This window comes from Cheilinus undulatus, linkage group 9 (genome assembly GCF_018320785.1).
Source record: "Cheilinus undulatus linkage group 9, ASM1832078v1, whole genome shotgun sequence".
In the NCBI taxonomy this organism is placed as follows: domain Eukaryota; kingdom Metazoa; phylum Chordata; class Actinopteri; order Labriformes; family Labridae; genus Cheilinus; species Cheilinus undulatus.
Genome location: NC_054873.1, coordinates 28936041 through 28954371, shown reverse-complemented (window position 1 = coordinate 28954371; position 18331 = coordinate 28936041). Strand labels below are relative to the sequence as shown.

The 18331-nt window shown below is 39.6% G+C and overlaps 1 protein-coding gene across 2 annotated transcripts; it reads left to right on the top strand.

The window, feature by feature from the left end:
* Window positions 1-1951: 1951 nt before the first annotated feature.
* ice2 (interactor of little elongator complex ELL subunit 2) lies at window positions 1952-18318 on the top strand. 2 transcript variants are annotated; one of them, XM_041796580.1, is made up of 16 exons: window positions 1952-2082; window positions 4210-4311; window positions 4411-4708; window positions 4795-4914; window positions 5000-5134; window positions 5344-5460; window positions 5782-5941; window positions 6583-6764; window positions 6862-7672; window positions 7762-7931; window positions 8030-8159; window positions 9336-9420; window positions 16532-16582; window positions 17094-17337; window positions 17896-17968; window positions 18090-18318. In XM_041796580.1, exons 1-16 carry the CDS (start codon window positions 2069-2071, stop codon window positions 18200-18202), a joined length of 2805 nt encoding a protein of 934 aa, XP_041652514.1. In that variant the 5' UTR covers window positions 1952-2068; the 3' UTR covers window positions 18203-18318. The 2 variants fall into 2 exon arrangements, with proteins under 2 accessions (XP_041652514.1, XP_041652513.1); XM_041796579.1 differs by having other exon boundaries at window positions 17896-18004.
* Window positions 18319-18331: the final 13 nt, after the last annotated feature.

Below are 18331 nucleotides of genomic sequence, written 5' to 3'. Positions count from 1 at the left end.
ACCACTCAACTAATCTCCAAATTCTTCTAAAATACATGTAATTCTGTGAGTAAATACTTACAATACCCTGCCTTTTTATTATCCCTCAAAAACACACCAGCCAAAGAGATTATGACCTCAGACACACAACTGAAATACATCTCTGGCCAAAGAAAGATTAAACTTAAAAAGCTTAACAGTCTGATGATTTATTTGTGGTCATAATTTTGACATGTCTCATTCTTAATGTACCTTAATGTTGGAGTTTGACTGGTCGGCATCCTGCTCATGTTGGGGTGGGAGGTGAGGCTGCTGACATCCTGGCCAAATAAACATGACAGTCCTCTAGACTAAAACAGAAGAAATATTAATTATTAAAAGACACAGAGAAAAACAGAGGCAGGAATACTTGAACATATGACACTGATACACATGTATACAGAAGTATCTGGGTTTAGGAAAGAAGGCTTGGCAGGAACTGTAAAGAAGAGGGAGTTATCTGGCTGAGAATTGGACACAATGAGTTAAATTATTCGCTGTATAAACTTGGAAACACTGGCCTAGAAGGTGTACACATTGATAACAACTTGTGTCAGTGCAACATATGATTCTGCAGTGTAAGGGATATGAAGAGGAAAGAGGGGCAGCAGTGTTAAGAGGAGCAAAGATGAGAATTGGTATGAAAGACGAGCCTGGAGACACATCAAAGGAAACACACAAAGAGCCTGTGAAATAATTCTTTGGAAAAGAACAAGATTGTTTGAGAGTTTAGTTGACTCCTACCATCCTGCTGCTCCACTCTCCAGTGGTAGCTGCAGAGAAACCTCCAGGCCCTCTTGGAGGCAGGATCACAGATGTTAGACTTGAGAGCAGGGCCGATAGGCATAGGCAATGTATGTGGTCACCTAGGGCGCCATGCTGAAAAGGGTGCTGGCATGAGCCCTGAACATTTTGAATAAAGCATCATCATAACTGTCTGTCAACTCCTGAGCTTCATACTTTAACTTCTGTAGTTTATGCAGTTTTAGACTGCATTTCAAAACAAAACAGACTGGACTACTAGAGTCATCAACATTCTGTAGAATATAAACACTCGTACCCTACTATTTGTGAGAACTGGTGGCAAAATGGAGATATATATATATATATATATATATATATATATAGCCATATGGTTATAGGCTTTTTTTTAAACTGTAGGTTGCAGTTTGGGCTAGTGTTGAGTTTACAAGGCTGTGCTACAGGAAACTCATTCAAAACCCACCTCAACTGATATTTTGTCTATAATTTCTACTACAAAATGACATTATAAAAACTGACCTGGAATGCTTGCATATACCTGTAGCTATAGATGGAAGTAGATCTGATAGTTTTTTTGCTGTGAAAATTCAACAACTTAAGAAGGAGGTAGTTCAAAGACCCACTTAAGAATAATTGCTTCACATCCTCTTATTTACACAGATACTACATGTTAATAAGTGTAAATGGTCTGAAATAAAACCAAATATTCATTAAATGTAAAATAAATATACTTTGAAATGCTGGAAGGACTGAACAATAAGAAAGCCACTAGGACAATGGGCATTAACAAGGCCTTTAAAATGTTTTCTAATTCAAACATGTATGCACTCCTTATAGTTTCTATTTATAGTTCTCTCATTTTCTTTCTCATTCCAGTGATTTTATCAGTCTTTTGTATTATAAAACTGTATTGTCATACAAAAACTGATAAAGTAAGCAGATGTTGGGAAAAACAGACTTGAAAGGGTGAAAGGATGGGATGAAAAATGGAGAACGAGAGTTATTACTAATCTATTTTTGCTCATCAATTTTGAATTATATTAATCTAATTTTTCTCTCTTTTTTTCCTTATTTTAAAGTAGTCTGGAAATTGTAGATTTTTTTTTTTAAACCAGTAGCGGGCGGTAATGTAACATCTTGGATTCTGAGCGACTTTACAATAACCAAAGAAGAAGGACATCATCGGCTGCTGAACGTTTATTAGCATTAGCCGGCTAACGCTGGATGAATTATTTACTATTAGCGTCAATGTTGTGATTTCTGGTGACTGTAGAGTTGCAGTATAATAATGGACCTGGTTTGGTAAGTCATATATTTAAAGCAAACACTTGAGAAATTATACAGTAGATTATATTGAATCCGGAGGGCTGAACTTACCAAACTGGCATCATCAACTTTTCTACGCTAATGTCCATGGATACCATAGACGCATAGATACAAACACGGCTATGGCTAATGTCAGCTTTCAAGCTAGTTAGCGCAGTATGCACGAGAGATGTGCTTTGGCTGATAACTCGTGTAAATAGAGACGAACGAAGTGTTTGCTGATAAGGTTGGTTTGGTGCGTTATTCTTTAGGGTAGTGAACCTGCCTCCTTTGGTGTTAAAGTCACATATGGAACAAAAGTCAAAACAGTAGAAAGCCTTAGGAGAACAAGTGCACCCGTCAGACGTAAGCGGACAGTCGAGCCACTGCAGTTTGACAGGAAATTCTCGATAACTCGAGCAAATGTTTTGCAGTTGTGGTTCGACGTAATTTAAATTTTATACTTGAGCTATTCAAATCCTACTTTATCACTAGCGAAAATACATGGCAGTTATTTAACGTGAAATACGATTTCGGACTCTTGCGTGTGTCATTCTTGATGTGATGCGTATTTACGTAGGAAGTTAACTTGGAGCTCCGTCATGCTTTAAGGAGTGTGTCCATTTTTATGTTACCTTTACTTAACGCTCAAATGTCATAAATCTTACCGACGCTGGGGTGAAGTTTAACGTTTTGAAAGGGGAGATAGTGGAGACAGTGCATCAGAAAGTATTCAGGCCCCTTTCACTTTCTTCATGTTGCAGCCTGATGCAACAGCCATTTAAATGTTTAAAAGATTTTTTTCTCTCATTAATCTAGACTCAGTTCCCCATTATGACAAAGTGAAAACAAAATTAAGATTTTTTTGCAAATTTATTAAAAGTAAAAAAAAAAAAAAAAACACCTAAAATATCACATTGACATATGTATTCAGACCCCTTGAAGCAACAAGGGACATTTAGCTCAGGTTCCTCACATTTCTCTAAATTGTTGCTGAGATGTTGCTGCACCTTGATTGGAGTCCATCTGTGGTAAATCGGACTGAATGAACATGATTTGTAAAGGCACACACCTCTCTATAGAAGGCCTCGCAGCTGACAGTACATGTCAGAACAAAAACCAAGCCATGAGGTAAAATTAATGTCCTGCAGGGACCAGAGACGGGATTGCAAGGCGCAAATCTACGGAAGGCTGCAGTAGGGGTTCCTAAGAGTACAGTGGTCTCCATAATTCTTAAATGGAACCAGGACTCTTACAGGAGCTGGTCGCCAGGTCAAACTGAGTAGTCAGGGGAGAAGGGCCTTCGTATGAAGGGTGACCAAGAACCCGATGGTCACTCTGACTGAGCTCCAGAGATTCGGTGTGGAGAGTGAATAAAGTTCCAGAGGGACAACAATCACTGCAGCCTTCCACTGATCTGGGCTGTTGGTGGAGTGGCAAGACAGAAGCAAGGAACAAGGAAAATGTGAAAAATAAAAATCGTATTAATCACTCGAGGCTGTAGAATATAAAAAAATAAACCACAGAAAAAATACATGTTATCTGTTTCAACTAGATGGAGCAACATCGGTCAGTGATTTAAGTTTGAGTTGAACAATACATGTCAGCCTCATTCTCCAAACTTTAATATTTTCCACATCTTGCATAGTCCCCAAAATATGAATTTTAAGGCATGCATGTGCCTCCCTCCCTTATTTTCTGTCAGTTTAGTTGCTCATCTGACATAAAAAATCTGTAAAGTGTATTATTTGTTCATTTGACTCTTCTATCTCCACACTGACTATAGCTCACAGAGTGGTCAGTTTATAAATATTAGCCACAATAAGCAGCACCAAGTTAAGGCATAGTTTCTACCACTTCTACATTTTTATCCTGTTTCAAATGAAGTACATTTTGTTGATGCTGAATGTTGAATGATTGCAGCAGTCTGTTATGTCACTGTAGCTGACATATTTGTGAAATTCATTGGTGTGTGAGATTTTTAAACCAAATAAACTTTAAATGGACCTAGTAACATTTTTTTTAGCACTTTTACATTGTGGAGAAAATGCTTCCACACCTGAGTCATCCTTTATGTGGAGTAATTGTTGAATGCTCTATGTTTGTTTCTCATTTTAACTTTAGGGAAGACCCTCCAGTCCCTGAAGGTCCCTTCTTTACCAGAGATAGCTATGACAAATATTCCCTTGCCCCTAACATCAGAGAACTATGGGCCTCTCTCCAAAGGTTTGTCAGTTTATTATCATATTGAGTATCAAAACAGATTTGGTGTGTTTTAAAAAGATCGACTATTGAGTGTTAAACCAATCTCTTATCCTCCCCCAGCCCCATAAAAAATTCTAACGCTAAACAAGAGGATGTTAGTGCTGTGAAAGTTTCTTGCTCGACCTCCAAGGAAGAAGCTGCAGAGTTTAAAGACAACAGTCACATCAACAAGATAAAGTCATGCTTGGACAGCTGTGATCATGAAGATATGTCTGTGGACAGTGTTGAGAATGAAGCAGATGATGCTTTTCCTGATCCCAGACTGCCCTACCCGTGTTTGTCCAGTCTGTCCAGCATTCAGAGCAGGACATATCTTAACTATTTGATGAGTAAAAACACAAAGGCTCCTCCATCACAGGTAACAACATTCACTCTTTAATGGGATTTTATTTTTGTCATTTTTTGCTACTTACATCTTAAAAACAATCTTCTCAAATATTTCAGGCCTTACAGACACGAGTAAACGCTGAAGTGATGGAGTTTACAAGGTACCTTCAAAATGTTGCCAAAGTGTGTGCTGATGACTACAACTTCATATCAAACGGAGCCATGCAGCATTCAGAGGTACTGATATTTTAAGAATCAAAGCTCCCATTACCATTGTGTTGTTTATCTTGATCTGAAACCTTGATTTGTTTTTTTTTTTCAGGAATTCTTCAGGGCCTGTTTGGAGTGTATTATGACATATCCTCAGCTCTACCAGATCCATGAGATGACCAGTTTGGCAGGGGGAACATATAACCCAGGGCTAACGCTGACCTTTGAAAAACAACTGCTGATCATGGTAATGTAGTTTACAAGTGTTACAATCACACTGGAGCTATTCAAGTCTCAAAAGTACAGGATTAACACTTCATGTTCTCAATTTGTTCATTAAGGCCACTGTCCAGTTTTCTGTTGAACCTTTTAACTTGAACTGGATTTGCAGAATCAGCCTTTGTGATGTTGATTCACTTCACTTATTCACATCTTTGTACCCTTTTATTTCTCCAGGGCAATGTGGATATTACAGACCACAAGATAGTGCCTGCTGATGCACAGCTTGCATGGGATTATCAAAGTGTTTCATCAGAGAATCCTCCAGCTAAAAAAGCTAAGGACATGCACGCTGTAAGCAATTGTCTCCCTTTTTAATTACTGTGATTTAAAAAAAAAAAAGCACAAAGATTTTTTACTGCTAGAATGGGATTCATGACCGCAGGTCTATTGTAACTCTGTTTCAGCTCTTGCAGTTTTCACAAAAGACACCAGAGGGTGTTCATGTCTTGCTCTGTGAAACCAGTACTAATTAAATCTGTGAAACATGGCAGGTCACACCCAAGTGCTGCCATGGTCCAGTTTTTTGTATAGAGTTGTGTTGTTGTCTTTGTTGGTTTGAATGATACAGTGATTTTCTATTAGAGTGACCAAATCTTTTTTTCCCCTCTGCAGACAATCAGTAGCGATAGTAACGCCAAAACCTTGTCTGATCGCTATGAGCCTCACGTGTGTCTGACTCGAGATGCTCTTGTCCGGCTGCTAGACAACCACGACCCTGACTTTGGGGAAAGATGGGAGCTTCCTGTTTGGGTCAAATGCAACCAAATGAAAGGTACAGCACTGTTATTCAGCCCTTATGGCGCTCTGTTTGATGTTTAATTTGAGTAAATTAAAGCTTTGCTTCTAAAAGGTAAAATTGCCTTAGAAAAATACCAATTAACCCTCTTTATTTCTACCTTCTCTGCTTTGTTGCCATTTACACTAATTTGCCATCTAATTCCAGGGTAGTAGGTAGGGAGCCACATAACTCTGATTAATAGGAATATAGCAGCTAAAATCAACAGCCAAAGCACCAAGGATACACAAGTCTAATCACATTACCTACATGGCACAAAACAGACAGTGAACAGTACAGAAAACTAAGTGATGACAGGATTCTGCACCAGAAGTTTAGTGCCAGTTTATGTTTCAGTCAATTTGGTATTGGTTGACTTTCAGAAAATTAAACATTTCTTTTAAAATGTTTCAATATGTATAATTCAACCACATGTTTTCACTTTCTGAAAAGCAGAGAGTGAAAAAAAATCTTAAACTGAAGAGCTTTTAAGTGAGATGAGACACTTAAATCTTGGTTACAAAAGAAATACCACAGTCAGGAAATCTGAGACACAACTCTGAGTGTATAGACATTCAGGAGCCTCATGATGGCACTGTTTCACACAATCATTATATTATGTGATGTGATTTTTACAGGCAGCAGTCAGAAGAAGACGGTTTACGTTGACTCTCCACTTCTAAAGCCTGAAATGACCGTGAGAGAAAGGAGTCATTTCTTCCATGAAGAGAGTTTAAAGCTTTCCATCATGAAAAATGGGAGTCAAAATGTTTTCCATGTAATGACAGAGCTTCCTACAGGCAAGCAGCAACTCCCACTGGTAAGTTTACACACATGTGGGTAAGCTGATTTACATAATATCATGCACGTAATCCTGTTTTTGTAGGGAAATGAGACTCTGTTTTGTGTTTTGATAGGAGAATTCAAGAAGGGATTTAGTGTCTTTTGAAAGTGGTCTTGACTTTGATGTGGATCTCACTGACCTAGAGACATTTGGAGAGACAACACCCTCCAAAATCTCCAAGATGCAAATGACACAGACTGAGCAGGATACATTGATTACATGCAAAAAAGCCTGTTCACCTTTAAGCAAGACCAAAAGCTCCAGCAGCAGCTCACACAAGGATACAAACACCTCTTTGGCAGAAGTGAATGATCACACAACAGAGGAGATAATTCAGCCAGCTGTGTGTGAGGTCACTGAGCCACAAATTGAACACATGACGATGAACTCTGTTCAGGGAGGTGACAAAGATTTTGCAGTGGACTCAGATGATGAGAAACTGGTCATTGATGATGCAGTGTCTTGTGTTTCAACACCCACAAATCAAGATCAGCCTAGAACTTTACCAAGCTCTGCAGAATCCCCTGTTACGCCTGTCTCTGAGGCTGAACCTGTAAATTCAGAGTCATTGTCCCCTCAGAGAGGTATGAGGAAAAAGCGACAACCGAAAAGAACAAAGGTATCTGGAGACCAGCTGGGTGAGATCCTGCGAATGCAGACTGCTATGTTCAACACAGCCAATGACTCAGCAAAACACTCAGCAATATCCCAGGTCAAGCCACCCACCCAATGTACAGAACCCCAGGTATACTCCCACCCGACATCCCTGGTCAAGCCCTGTGTAACATCATATTTAGAGAGAAACCAGAACCAGGATAGAGAGACCTGCAGTTTACCTCAGAAATCTACACCTGTGGATAAGTTCCCTTCCACAGAGCACAGAAGTTAGTGTCCAAATATTCTAATTTTTTTTGTATTTGAGCTGTGTTTATGTGCGTTAAGTTAACATCTGAACCACTGTGGCCCCACACAGAAATACTCTCAGAAGACCTGCAGGCCAGTGCAGAGGATGAACGAGATTATGAGCCTCCAGAGGAAGGCAACCTGCTCTATAAGCTCTACAGTCTGCAGGATATGTTGCTCATGGTGCGCAGTTCTGTCTCACTGTGCCATACCAGAAATGTAGGCTGCACCCAAAACAAGGTATAGATGTCTGCACAAATCCTCCAGGATTCACTTTCATTTCACATATTGAAGAGTCAGCTGACCTCTTTCTGTTCTTTATTTTCTCCTTTTAATAGTTTGTACCAGTACATGTCCTGCCCAAGCTGGAGTACCAGCTTTGTTATGGTGTTGAGTGTTTAAGCAGCAGTGAGGCTTGCCAGCTATGGACTGAGACAATGCTCCACTCCAGCACAGTCTCCTACATTGGTGATTATTTCATTCATGTTTCTTTTCTTTCCAAATCAGTGTAAACCGGAAAATAAATGTTCCAACTGCTCTTAGCATTTATGACATAAGCAGAGTTTCCCTTTAGTCTTTAATTTGTGGAGTTTTTTATTGCCAGGAAAGTCATCATAGTAGTGCATATGTGGTTAAAAAAGATCTCTCCTCTCTTATCCACATGGTAGATCCTCCCACAAACCAGAGAAATAGTCTTTACATGACTCACTGTCCTGCTGTGACTGTGTACTGAATAAGTTTACTTTGTTGCCATAGCTACGGTCATGCTTGATTATGGGGAATTACAAAGAGAGCAGTGTGCAGACATCAGCTAGACATTGTTTTCAACAACAGTGAAACCCCTTAAATGCTTATTGTTGATTTGCACATGTTTATTAAATGTAGGTTAAGATTAAGAAGAGACTCATCCTTTTCTGCACTAGCTCCATTAAGTAGTTGACTAGTGTAGGTGTTACTTGGTGGCGTATGTCATCCTCTACCCGGGAGTCCCTAAGTATTATCCCTCTCTCAGTCTGGAAAGGCTTGATACACTGGGCTGGATAATCTCTGATAGAAGTTTGTATTCTGGTTCTGCATCAGCCTCACTGCTATAAATAGCTTTGCAAAAATGTGTCTATCACCTTGTATCAGACATCTTAAACCTTCAATGTGTTAGAAGGATTTTTTTTTGAAGATACTGAAAAAATGTTTTTACCAACATTTAAGAAACAACCAGAGAGAAAACAGGCATAACAACAATGAAAAATTAATCATATGGAGTCATGCTACATGCACAGCTGATATGACTTCCTTCTTTACTTAGAGGATCATGGTTCAAGCATGTGGTTTATCATGTGGCATTTGTGTATTTACAGCTTTGGTTGCAGGCTCTGAACACTCTATAATTAAAGGAAGATGCCACAGAAATAAGCAGTCTTCACCATTTTAAGTGGGAAATAGCAAAAGGAGACAGAACCAACAAGCTTTTCTTACCTCCCACTCAAGCTTGAAACAATGCTACAACAATGCGAGCCATCACAGACTAATTTCTTTATAAGCACCATGAATGGCATTGATGATGAAATGAAGCTCTTGATGTGGGTGCTCATTAGCTCTTGTTCTTTTCTTGGTATATCTCTCACCCCCCTTTGTCTTCCTCCGTAGCTCACATTGATGCATTCACATCAAAAGTAGCTCTGCTGAGAAAGCTGCCCGACGCCTGGAAACAGAACATCTCGTGTGGGTTCAAGTGAGTGCCACTACTACAGATGTGAGCTGATGATTAGGATTAATGTAATCATCCTGCTCTAATTAAGTTACCTAGGAGGTTTTCGTTTGGAAATTCATTCAGTAAATACATAAATGTTAATGATATGCCAGAATAACTTCCATATATCCAATGTATGGTATATAATTCAATCCATCTGGGCAGCTGCCCATGCAAACTGTCTCTGAAGAACAGAACCTTTTAAAAAGTTCTTGGGAAGTGATCGGATGAGATTGGACCAATCAGAGCGAGAAGATGTAATGAGGTATTGGGCATGTACAGTTCTGGTATCTAAACTGCTTAACATGAGGTCTTACAACTTTTTACTTTTACTCCCTACATTTAGACACAAATATCTGTACATTCTTCTCCTTATATTGTAAACAGGCTCATTATTTGTTTCAACCCGCATGCACAGGGAGAACCTGCTAACAACACAGAAATGTCTTAACGGGGGAGCGAACCAGGAACCGTCTTGCTGTGAGGGGCTGCACCGCATTGCAGCCCGCTATTATAAAGAAGATACCAACGTAATTTCATGATCGTATTTAGGAACAATTTTCTCAGACAATGTAATTCTTTGCCTGTTCTCGAAGAAGTAAAAAACACAAGTTTAGTTTTGTCCGCATTTAGAAAAAGTTGCAGCTGATGCACAGCAGTGAATAACCATATCATCAGCATAAAATGAATAGAATAATTGGAATTATTTTGTCCAAGGCAAGTAATATAGCTAATGAATAACAGAGGGCCCAGTACAGAAACTTGTGGTACTCCTGAGTGAATCTGTTATATCTCTGATGTTATACCCACCAAGTGATCAAAGCTGTTTACAATGATCTAGGTACTTATGCAGGACCTCTGGTCAGTTCAGTCATGATCATTCTGTTTGGAATGTGCCTGGCAGCAAAACCAGATTACATTCAGTGTTTTTTACCTCCGCCAAGGAGGTTATGTGATTGGGTGGGTTTGTTTGTTAGTTTGTTTGTTCGCAGCATAACTCAAAAAGTTATGGACAGATTTTGATGAAATTTTCAGGAAATGTCAGAAATGGCAAAAGGAAGAACTGATTAAATTTTGGGACTTATCCAGATCACCGTGTGGATCCAGGAATTTTTTAAAGGATTCTGTACTTTTGGGAGATAGGACTAATGGCCGAGGTCTGCGCTGTTACCACTTTACATCAGGAGATGGCAGACATGAGTAACTTCAATCCAAGCAGCATTTGTGGGTGTGTTTCTATTCAGAGTTTTGGAGTTTATAGAGTTTGAAAGACGCATGCCCGGTCGAGGAGACGAGTCGGAGCATAACAGAGAGAAAGACAGCGAATTGTAGCGAGAATACTCACAATGCTGGGAGGAACAGAGGAATATTCACCCTCTGCCATGACTTTTAGTCGTCCAGTGAGACCATGGGTGAGACTGTCAGTGCATCTGTTGGCACCGGCAGGCAGTGCTTCCACCATGACAGTCCACCCATAGCGAAGCAATGCTTTACCATGTTTCCACCCCATGGGGAGGGAGTAGTCGGTGAATGCTGTGGTGGAGGGCACATGGGCATGAATCCAGGAATTTTTTAAAGGGTTTCTGTACAATTGGGAGAAAGGGCCAAAGGTGGAAGTCTGCGCTCTCCGAGTGCTTTTCTAGTTTGAAGTTACTCTTAAAGGGTCAATGACATTGTTCTAGTTAAAAAGTGAATATATTTATTCTTAAAATAAAATTCAGAACTTTATGGTAATAACATTTTTACGTGGGATGTACCACCTCACATGAAAAATGTACTGTATATATATGTATTGTATATATATATTATTATTTATATATATATATTTTTTATATATATATATATTATTATATTGTATTGTGTGTATATATATATATAGTATATTTTGTTAATATGCTATACCTCATTTACCATATTAGAAGTAAAATAAGTATACTTAGAGCTTTAAAGAATATTATTTATTCCTTAAAAATGACACCTTTTTGCCATTGCACCACCTTAAACACTAGTTATGCCTACTGGCATTTGCAACTAAACATTTCAAATAAACAGGCAAATTCATTGACAGGTGTTGTTACTTTGGTCCTTGTTAGACAGTGGGCACAGAAAGTTTTACAATAAAATTAAGAGTTTCATGTTCATTTTTTAGCAGGTTTACACTGGTTTTACCACCTGAAAGTGAAGTATACCCTCCTGCTTGTTACTGGAAATAAATGTTTTCGTATTTACTTGAAAAGGATGTACAAACCATTTCACTTGGTCATAAAGAACAGCTGGAGTAAAACTGATGATAAAGTGTGATATAACCTGTTTTAGCATAGCTCATAGTGGAAAGAACAGAGAGGCTGAGAGCCTTTAATGCTGCCCTCTTTGTCAATGCAGAAAAGAACTGCTTTAAAAAGTTTGGCCAATTCAAAAATGTGCAAGGACTTTTTTGTAAATATCTCAATATTTTAAAGACTTTTTATCACAGAGTGATTATGTTTTTACTTTTTGGTCCCTAGAGGATGGGAGAATTTTTTTAAATGTAAACACAAGTGAAAGTGATTACAGTTAGAAATACGTCTACACCACACACTACTACACAAAATTTACAGTAAAATTAGTCAGAATTTGTTGCCATGTGTGGTCTCTAAAATTTTATAAATAGGTCAAGATTTTAAAAATCTTTATGTGTGGCAGCCTTTACCTACTAGAGATGAAACTAATGACAATTCACAATCATATACAGTGGCATTTTAACCTGGTAATGTTATACCAATACTTGCGTATGTCTTGAAAATTCAACAGACTTTGTTCACAGTATACCTGGACCTGTCTTTCCAATAGTTGGAAAAACAGGGAAAAAGTATTTGAAATCAACCAATAAAGATGTTTTCTATTTATAAACTTTCAGCAAAGAGGAATTATTTGTCAAACACTGGAAGTGTTTAAAAGATTGCAGAGACAATGTTTAATATTGGAGTTTGGGATCTCGATCATTTTATTATAAAACAACTTGTAGCTTAACAATGAAACTTTATATGCAGGAATGTAACATTGAAGGTCTTTTATTGTTTTTGTTTTTTTTGTTATTTGTACAGTGCTTAACACTGCACCACCATGCCCCCTTTGGAAAATGTGTAATGAGGTGGAGGGGAGAGCCATTCAGATAGATGATTTCTTCACCATTTCTGAATTTCTCGTCTCAACTGCAATTTCCATGTACAATGGCTGCACTGCGCTCCACAGCACCACGGTTTTGCTCCGACTGAAGGTGACTGGAAGCATGTCCAGAGCTCTGCGCAATGAAGCACAGATCATGGGTATGGCTGTGTATGTGGATATCTGAGGTCAGACGTTCCCTTCTTCATCTTGGCCTCTCACTGCTCCTCCAGTCGCTGACGTTTCCTTTTTGGAGGCATGGAAAGCTCTCTAAAATCCTTGAGTTCATTGGAGAGCTTTGTGTTTTCTTGGAGCTGGAGAGTGAGCTGGGACCTCAGCTCAGTCTTCTTGACTTTTTCAGTGGCTGAAGTGTTCTCCTAGAGGGAGAGGGAGAGAAAAAATGAGTTTCTAAATGCAGTGTTACAAAGCATTCCTGTTAGGAAGTACTTGTTCCAGCTCAACTCTGCAGATCTCGGTGCATGTAACACCTTGATGCTGATTAAACAGTAGGAACAGAGCTACCTGAGAAGAAAGCTCAGGTGTGCAGGAGCTAGAAAAAAATACTTCCAACTCATTTAATTGTTAAAAGCATTATTCAGACATGCACAGTAGTAATATAAGGTATAAACATTTGTATAATTTTGAGAAGTATGTTATTCATACTGTGATGACACCCCACCAATAAGACTGTACATTTTGTTTTTCCAGTACTGTAGGTAAAATATGCTTTAGTATGATTGTACAAAGGACTGGATCCTTAAATTCTCCACTGTAGCATGTCACAAATATGATGATGAGAGATGTTAGGACTGTGGTCATGTGTTTGACATACCATCATCTGAGCCAGATCAGGGACTTATGGGGTACAACTCCTGGAAGCAGTGCAGGAACCAGGGGTCAGCTGAGATTTGAGTCCTCTTTCTTAGGAGTCTCCCAGCCACGCCTGACATTGTTCAGCTGAAGTTATGTTACAAACAGATTTTGAGTATTTCTGTTATCTGATATAGAAATATCCTGTTGTATATGCATAGAAGCACTGTTTACATGTGCACACCTCTTAGATTATCTCCACTTACTAATGCAGGATGATGTGATAATCACATCTGCTTCATGGTGGAGGTTCAGGTGAGCTTCAGACTCTCCATCACTGTTGTTTCCTTGTATCTGGAAAAACAATACACCCATATTTAGAGAGCAGTGTAATACATTACAATAATCCTGTAGTACTACCTACAGCATTTCTATGTTTTATTTGGTCTGATGACTCAACGTTACCAACTAGTATTTCTTTACAAACCTCATTCATAACAGTATCTTAGCTCTGCTTATAGAACATCTCTCTTGAAAAGCAGAGTGTTATAAAGTTTGTATTTTAGCACAAACTATGTGTTCAAAGCCATAAAACAGACATACTCTGATATAATTCACAGGATCCAGAAAGTGAAAGTTTCACAGCAAGTGGTAACTCCACTCAGCTGTATTTATTGAGCATTAGCGGTCGGCTACGCTGTAAACATATAATATACAGTCATTTGGAAACAAGCAGACAGCATAACAACCCGTTACCTCAGTCCTAGCAGACAGACATCATGACTCATTTACAACTGAAGCAGCATTATTGAGTAGATTCAATAATTTTCAGTGTTGGTGTTAGCTCGTTAGCATTCATGTTAGCGCACATACTAACGAGTGCAAGATAACTCCAAAACACATAACAATAGATTTCACGTGGTTTGAAGTATTGTCTTACCTTTTCAGTGAGTATGAAAGCCATCGATGGTCAGGTTTATTCCATGGCAGAGCAGTAGCTTCACTCTAAACTATGGTCCGCTGCTACCTGCAGCAGGGGAAGAAGCAGTCAGGAGCACGTGGGGGCAAGGGAGGGAGCAAGCTAATTAACTAACTTCCAGTTGAGACTTCCGGTATGGATTGGATGTATGGTGGCACCCATTGCAACATCTTGAGCTGACGTCTGATGCAGGGCGTCCTGTTCAGCCCTGAGCTGCATGACGACCTGGCTCTCTGATGTTTTCTGCTATTCAGCCTGATGCAGCTTTTCCTTCAGAAGGTTGCTGTTATTTCTCTCCTGCTGGATCTGAGGTTCAAATTGGTCAACATTGTTTTTGTAAACCATTTGAAGCTCCTGGAGATCTTTCTGGTTGGAACGCTGGGATGTGAGTTGGGTTTTTAGGTTCTCAACCTCTGTCCAAAGCATCTGCACCTTCTGCAGCAGGACGTTGTTCTCTTCTGCCATGTGCTGACAGCGGATGTTGTTTTCAGCCATTCTTTCTGCAGGTCATTTTTCAAGGTGTGGTACTGCATCGTGGCACTCTGCATGTCTCTATGATACTTCAAGTCAAGCGCTTGGAGATCATCTTTGGCTTTCTCTAGCTCTTGTTGCACACGCTTGAGACGGAAGTCAGCTAAACTCTCGCATCAGGAGTCGTTGCTGTCCACCTGCATGTCTTCCTCAGTGCGGCCTCTCTTTCCATTCTGTCCCTGCATGGAGACGTTGCCATTCTGCTGCTGTTTCTCCAGCTCAGTGCATCGGCTCTGATAATGTTTCTTTTCTTTTGCAAATTTAGTCACCTTCTTTTTTGTCTCCTCCAACTCTTTGATTAGCTGCTTCTTTTCCAGTGCTCTTTCCCCCCTCTCTCAGTTGAGGGCCTGATTCAGTCTGCTCACATTCTGTCGCAGCCTCATCACTTCATTCATATCTCTATGTGGACCATGGGTCCTTCTCACCACCGGCGCGTCCCCAATTTTTTCCTTTCTGGCTGGTGCCACTCTTCCAGGTCTCTGGTTTCTCATTTTCCTGGTCTATGAATTAAGTGGTGAAGAAAAACTTCTGATTGTTTCTGAATAACAGAATTGATCTCAGCTCAGACGGCTTTGTTGTGTCAAAAATCGTATTCACAGCGTACGGACAGGTAGACAGGTGTGTAATGAACTCATAGTCTGAGCAGCCTTTATTCTAGAACTGTCAAAGCAAAGCCAGTGCTTTGCCTCACCATGTTTCCACCCCACTGGGGAGTGAGTAGTTGGCGAATGCTGTGGTGGGGGGCACATGGGGACGAATCCAGGAGTTTTCTAAAGGGTTCTTCACAATTGGGAGATAGGGCTAATGGAGAAGGTCTGCACTCTCTGAGTGCTTTTCTAGTTTTGTCTGTACCAGCATTATGCAGGTTGTTAACATAAAACAAAAAACTATCCGATTTTGAGCACCTGGAACGTTTTCATTTCGCAGAATTATCAGAGAGATATTGTGTTTCATGAATGGTAAAAATGTATTCTTACTTTTGTACTTCAGTACATTTCAGAGCCTGTACTTTATCTTAACTCCAGTAAAAGAGCTGAATCAGTCCTTCTACCAGTGTATTTTTCACACAATTATCTGTCCTTCCACTAAAGAACAGAACGTGAGTACCATACTTTTGCCAAGTCTCTGAGGTCAACAGCAGGTGCCTTTGTTTCTTAACAATGGAGCATATTTGTGAAAAAAATTCATACTAAAGTTGGTCAGGAAAATAACGAAACCAACTTTTCCAAGGAAAGCTTTTAGTGTGATTCTTTGTTCTTCTTTTCCGATGGAAATATCCCCTTCTGATAATTGCTGCCATTACAGCTACATCTGAGCCAATTACTTCACAGGCATCAGCCATAGTTTCCTGGCTTGCGGTTCGACTAGACCATGCCCATAGCTACCTCCTTGTTCTCCTCTGATTGGTCCTGTAATTTTTTAGACGTTTTCAAATTGGAGTTCTGCATAATGGACCTGCCCGATGACAGACATGGAATCTGGCCACTGTAACAGCTTAGCAAGTCAATATAATCCAGCCTTTCCATTTTTGTCATTCTCAGTGACTCTGCCTTTGTTATGAGTTTGTGTTGTACATCCCGGAGAAAGCCGATGAGCTTTGACATCTTGATGTTTCTTTTCAATCCACAGGCCTTCCAAGTCTCTCAATATACTGCACCACCTCCTAAAAAAACTAACCGGGTAAGGTATTCAGGACATATAGCATCCTTAAGTTTATTTGTTCTAACCTCCCCCACATTTTTTTGTTAGCATTTTCTTCTGAGACTTGGAAACAAAATAACATTAGCTTGCACTTGATTCAAACATTTCCTTATTTAATTTCTCAGACTTCAGTTTATTTTTCTAAATTGATACTAATGTATATCGCTTGTCTATAAGGGTGAGGTCTTTCTGGAAGATTTGCAGATGAGTTGACTCTAAACATTTGTCCTCACACCCACCCCAGAGATGATGAAATTATTGAACAGTCAATCCTGACAGACAGCCTTTGGCTAAATATGTGGCGTTACTCTGCCCTCATGTCTGTGCTGGAGAATTACTCAATCGATTGCTCAACGACACACAATTCATGCTTTACCTTCTGCTTTCTTAAGGCCACATTCACCTACAAAAATCTGAGTGTGCCATGACATGTTTTAGTGGGGTTGTTTTGTCTTTAACACACCCTCAATGACTTCATTTGGTTTTGTAGGTTAGAGGAAGGGCAGTACCTGCTTACACATGAGGCTGGTAATCCCTTTGTGACCATATTAAAAGCAGCAACTGGGAAAGTGATTCGGGGGTCTTACAACCTGCATCAGATCCACAGTGCTGTCCCACAGCCTCCTGCCTCTGGGATCATACCATGGATACCTGTTGATCCAGCTGTGGTACTTCCTTTCCACCTGAAGCATGGCCGTGTCCCCTGCACCTTCCCGTTAACCCCCATCATAAAGGTTTGTCTTGTTTATGACGTGAAAATGTTACAGCAGTGGAGGTCAAGGAAGAAACATTGTTGTTGAAAGTTTTTGTGTGTTAATTGGTTAAAAGTGAGGAAGTCCTCACCGTTCATTAGACATTCTTCCACACACATATTCTCCATAAGCCCCAAGATCGCAGTCTTTCACTAAGTTGTGGTAAGTGAAAAACCCTCAGCCATTTTCATATCAGATAAGCTGAATCAGCAAACCATGGCAAAGTTTGACTGCACAAGCCCAAAACCAACAACAGGGACAAAAGAGAGCAGAGCAATATCAGCAGCAGCTCAGCAGGGTTTTATGGTGTACACACGGTGAGATTCATGGGATGCCTGTCTGGAATTCCTCATAGCAAAGACATCAACACATCTTTTAACTCTTAAAATAGCTGATGAAACCAGTTTTCACATGTTCATTTGTGTTGCCATCACTTACAGCTGACCTTTTTGCTTTTTAGGGGAGGCATAACGCTATCGTGCTTCTTGAATTCAGCTGAAGATATTAAAAGGTATTAACAGCTCTTCTGTCTCCCTCTAGAAAGTGAAAAATGGTCCATCCCAGACTAACAGCCAAGGAGCTGGACAGATGAACCAAAACAGGAATGCAGGAGGTAAAAAGAAGAAGAAAAAGAACCGTGCAACAAGACGTAATAATTACATTCAAAATCTTATAAAGAAGTCAATTAAATAATGTGTAAGAAGACTTTAAATGTCATTCATATCATTTTGCAGCATGCAGGGTCAGTCAGAAGAGGAGCTGGACCTGTACTAGAAAGAAAGCTGATAAGAATGATTTTACACAGGAAAATACTGTAATGTTTACTTTGACTGTTAAAGCATTTTGAGAATATGGAATTTATATTTTTGTTAATAAAGTTTGTTATGTTGTCTGTTGTAAAGTTTTGTAAAAACAGAGACATTAAACTTTCCTCTAAGTCTCCTTTAAGGTATGACTGCTTTAATCCACACATTAC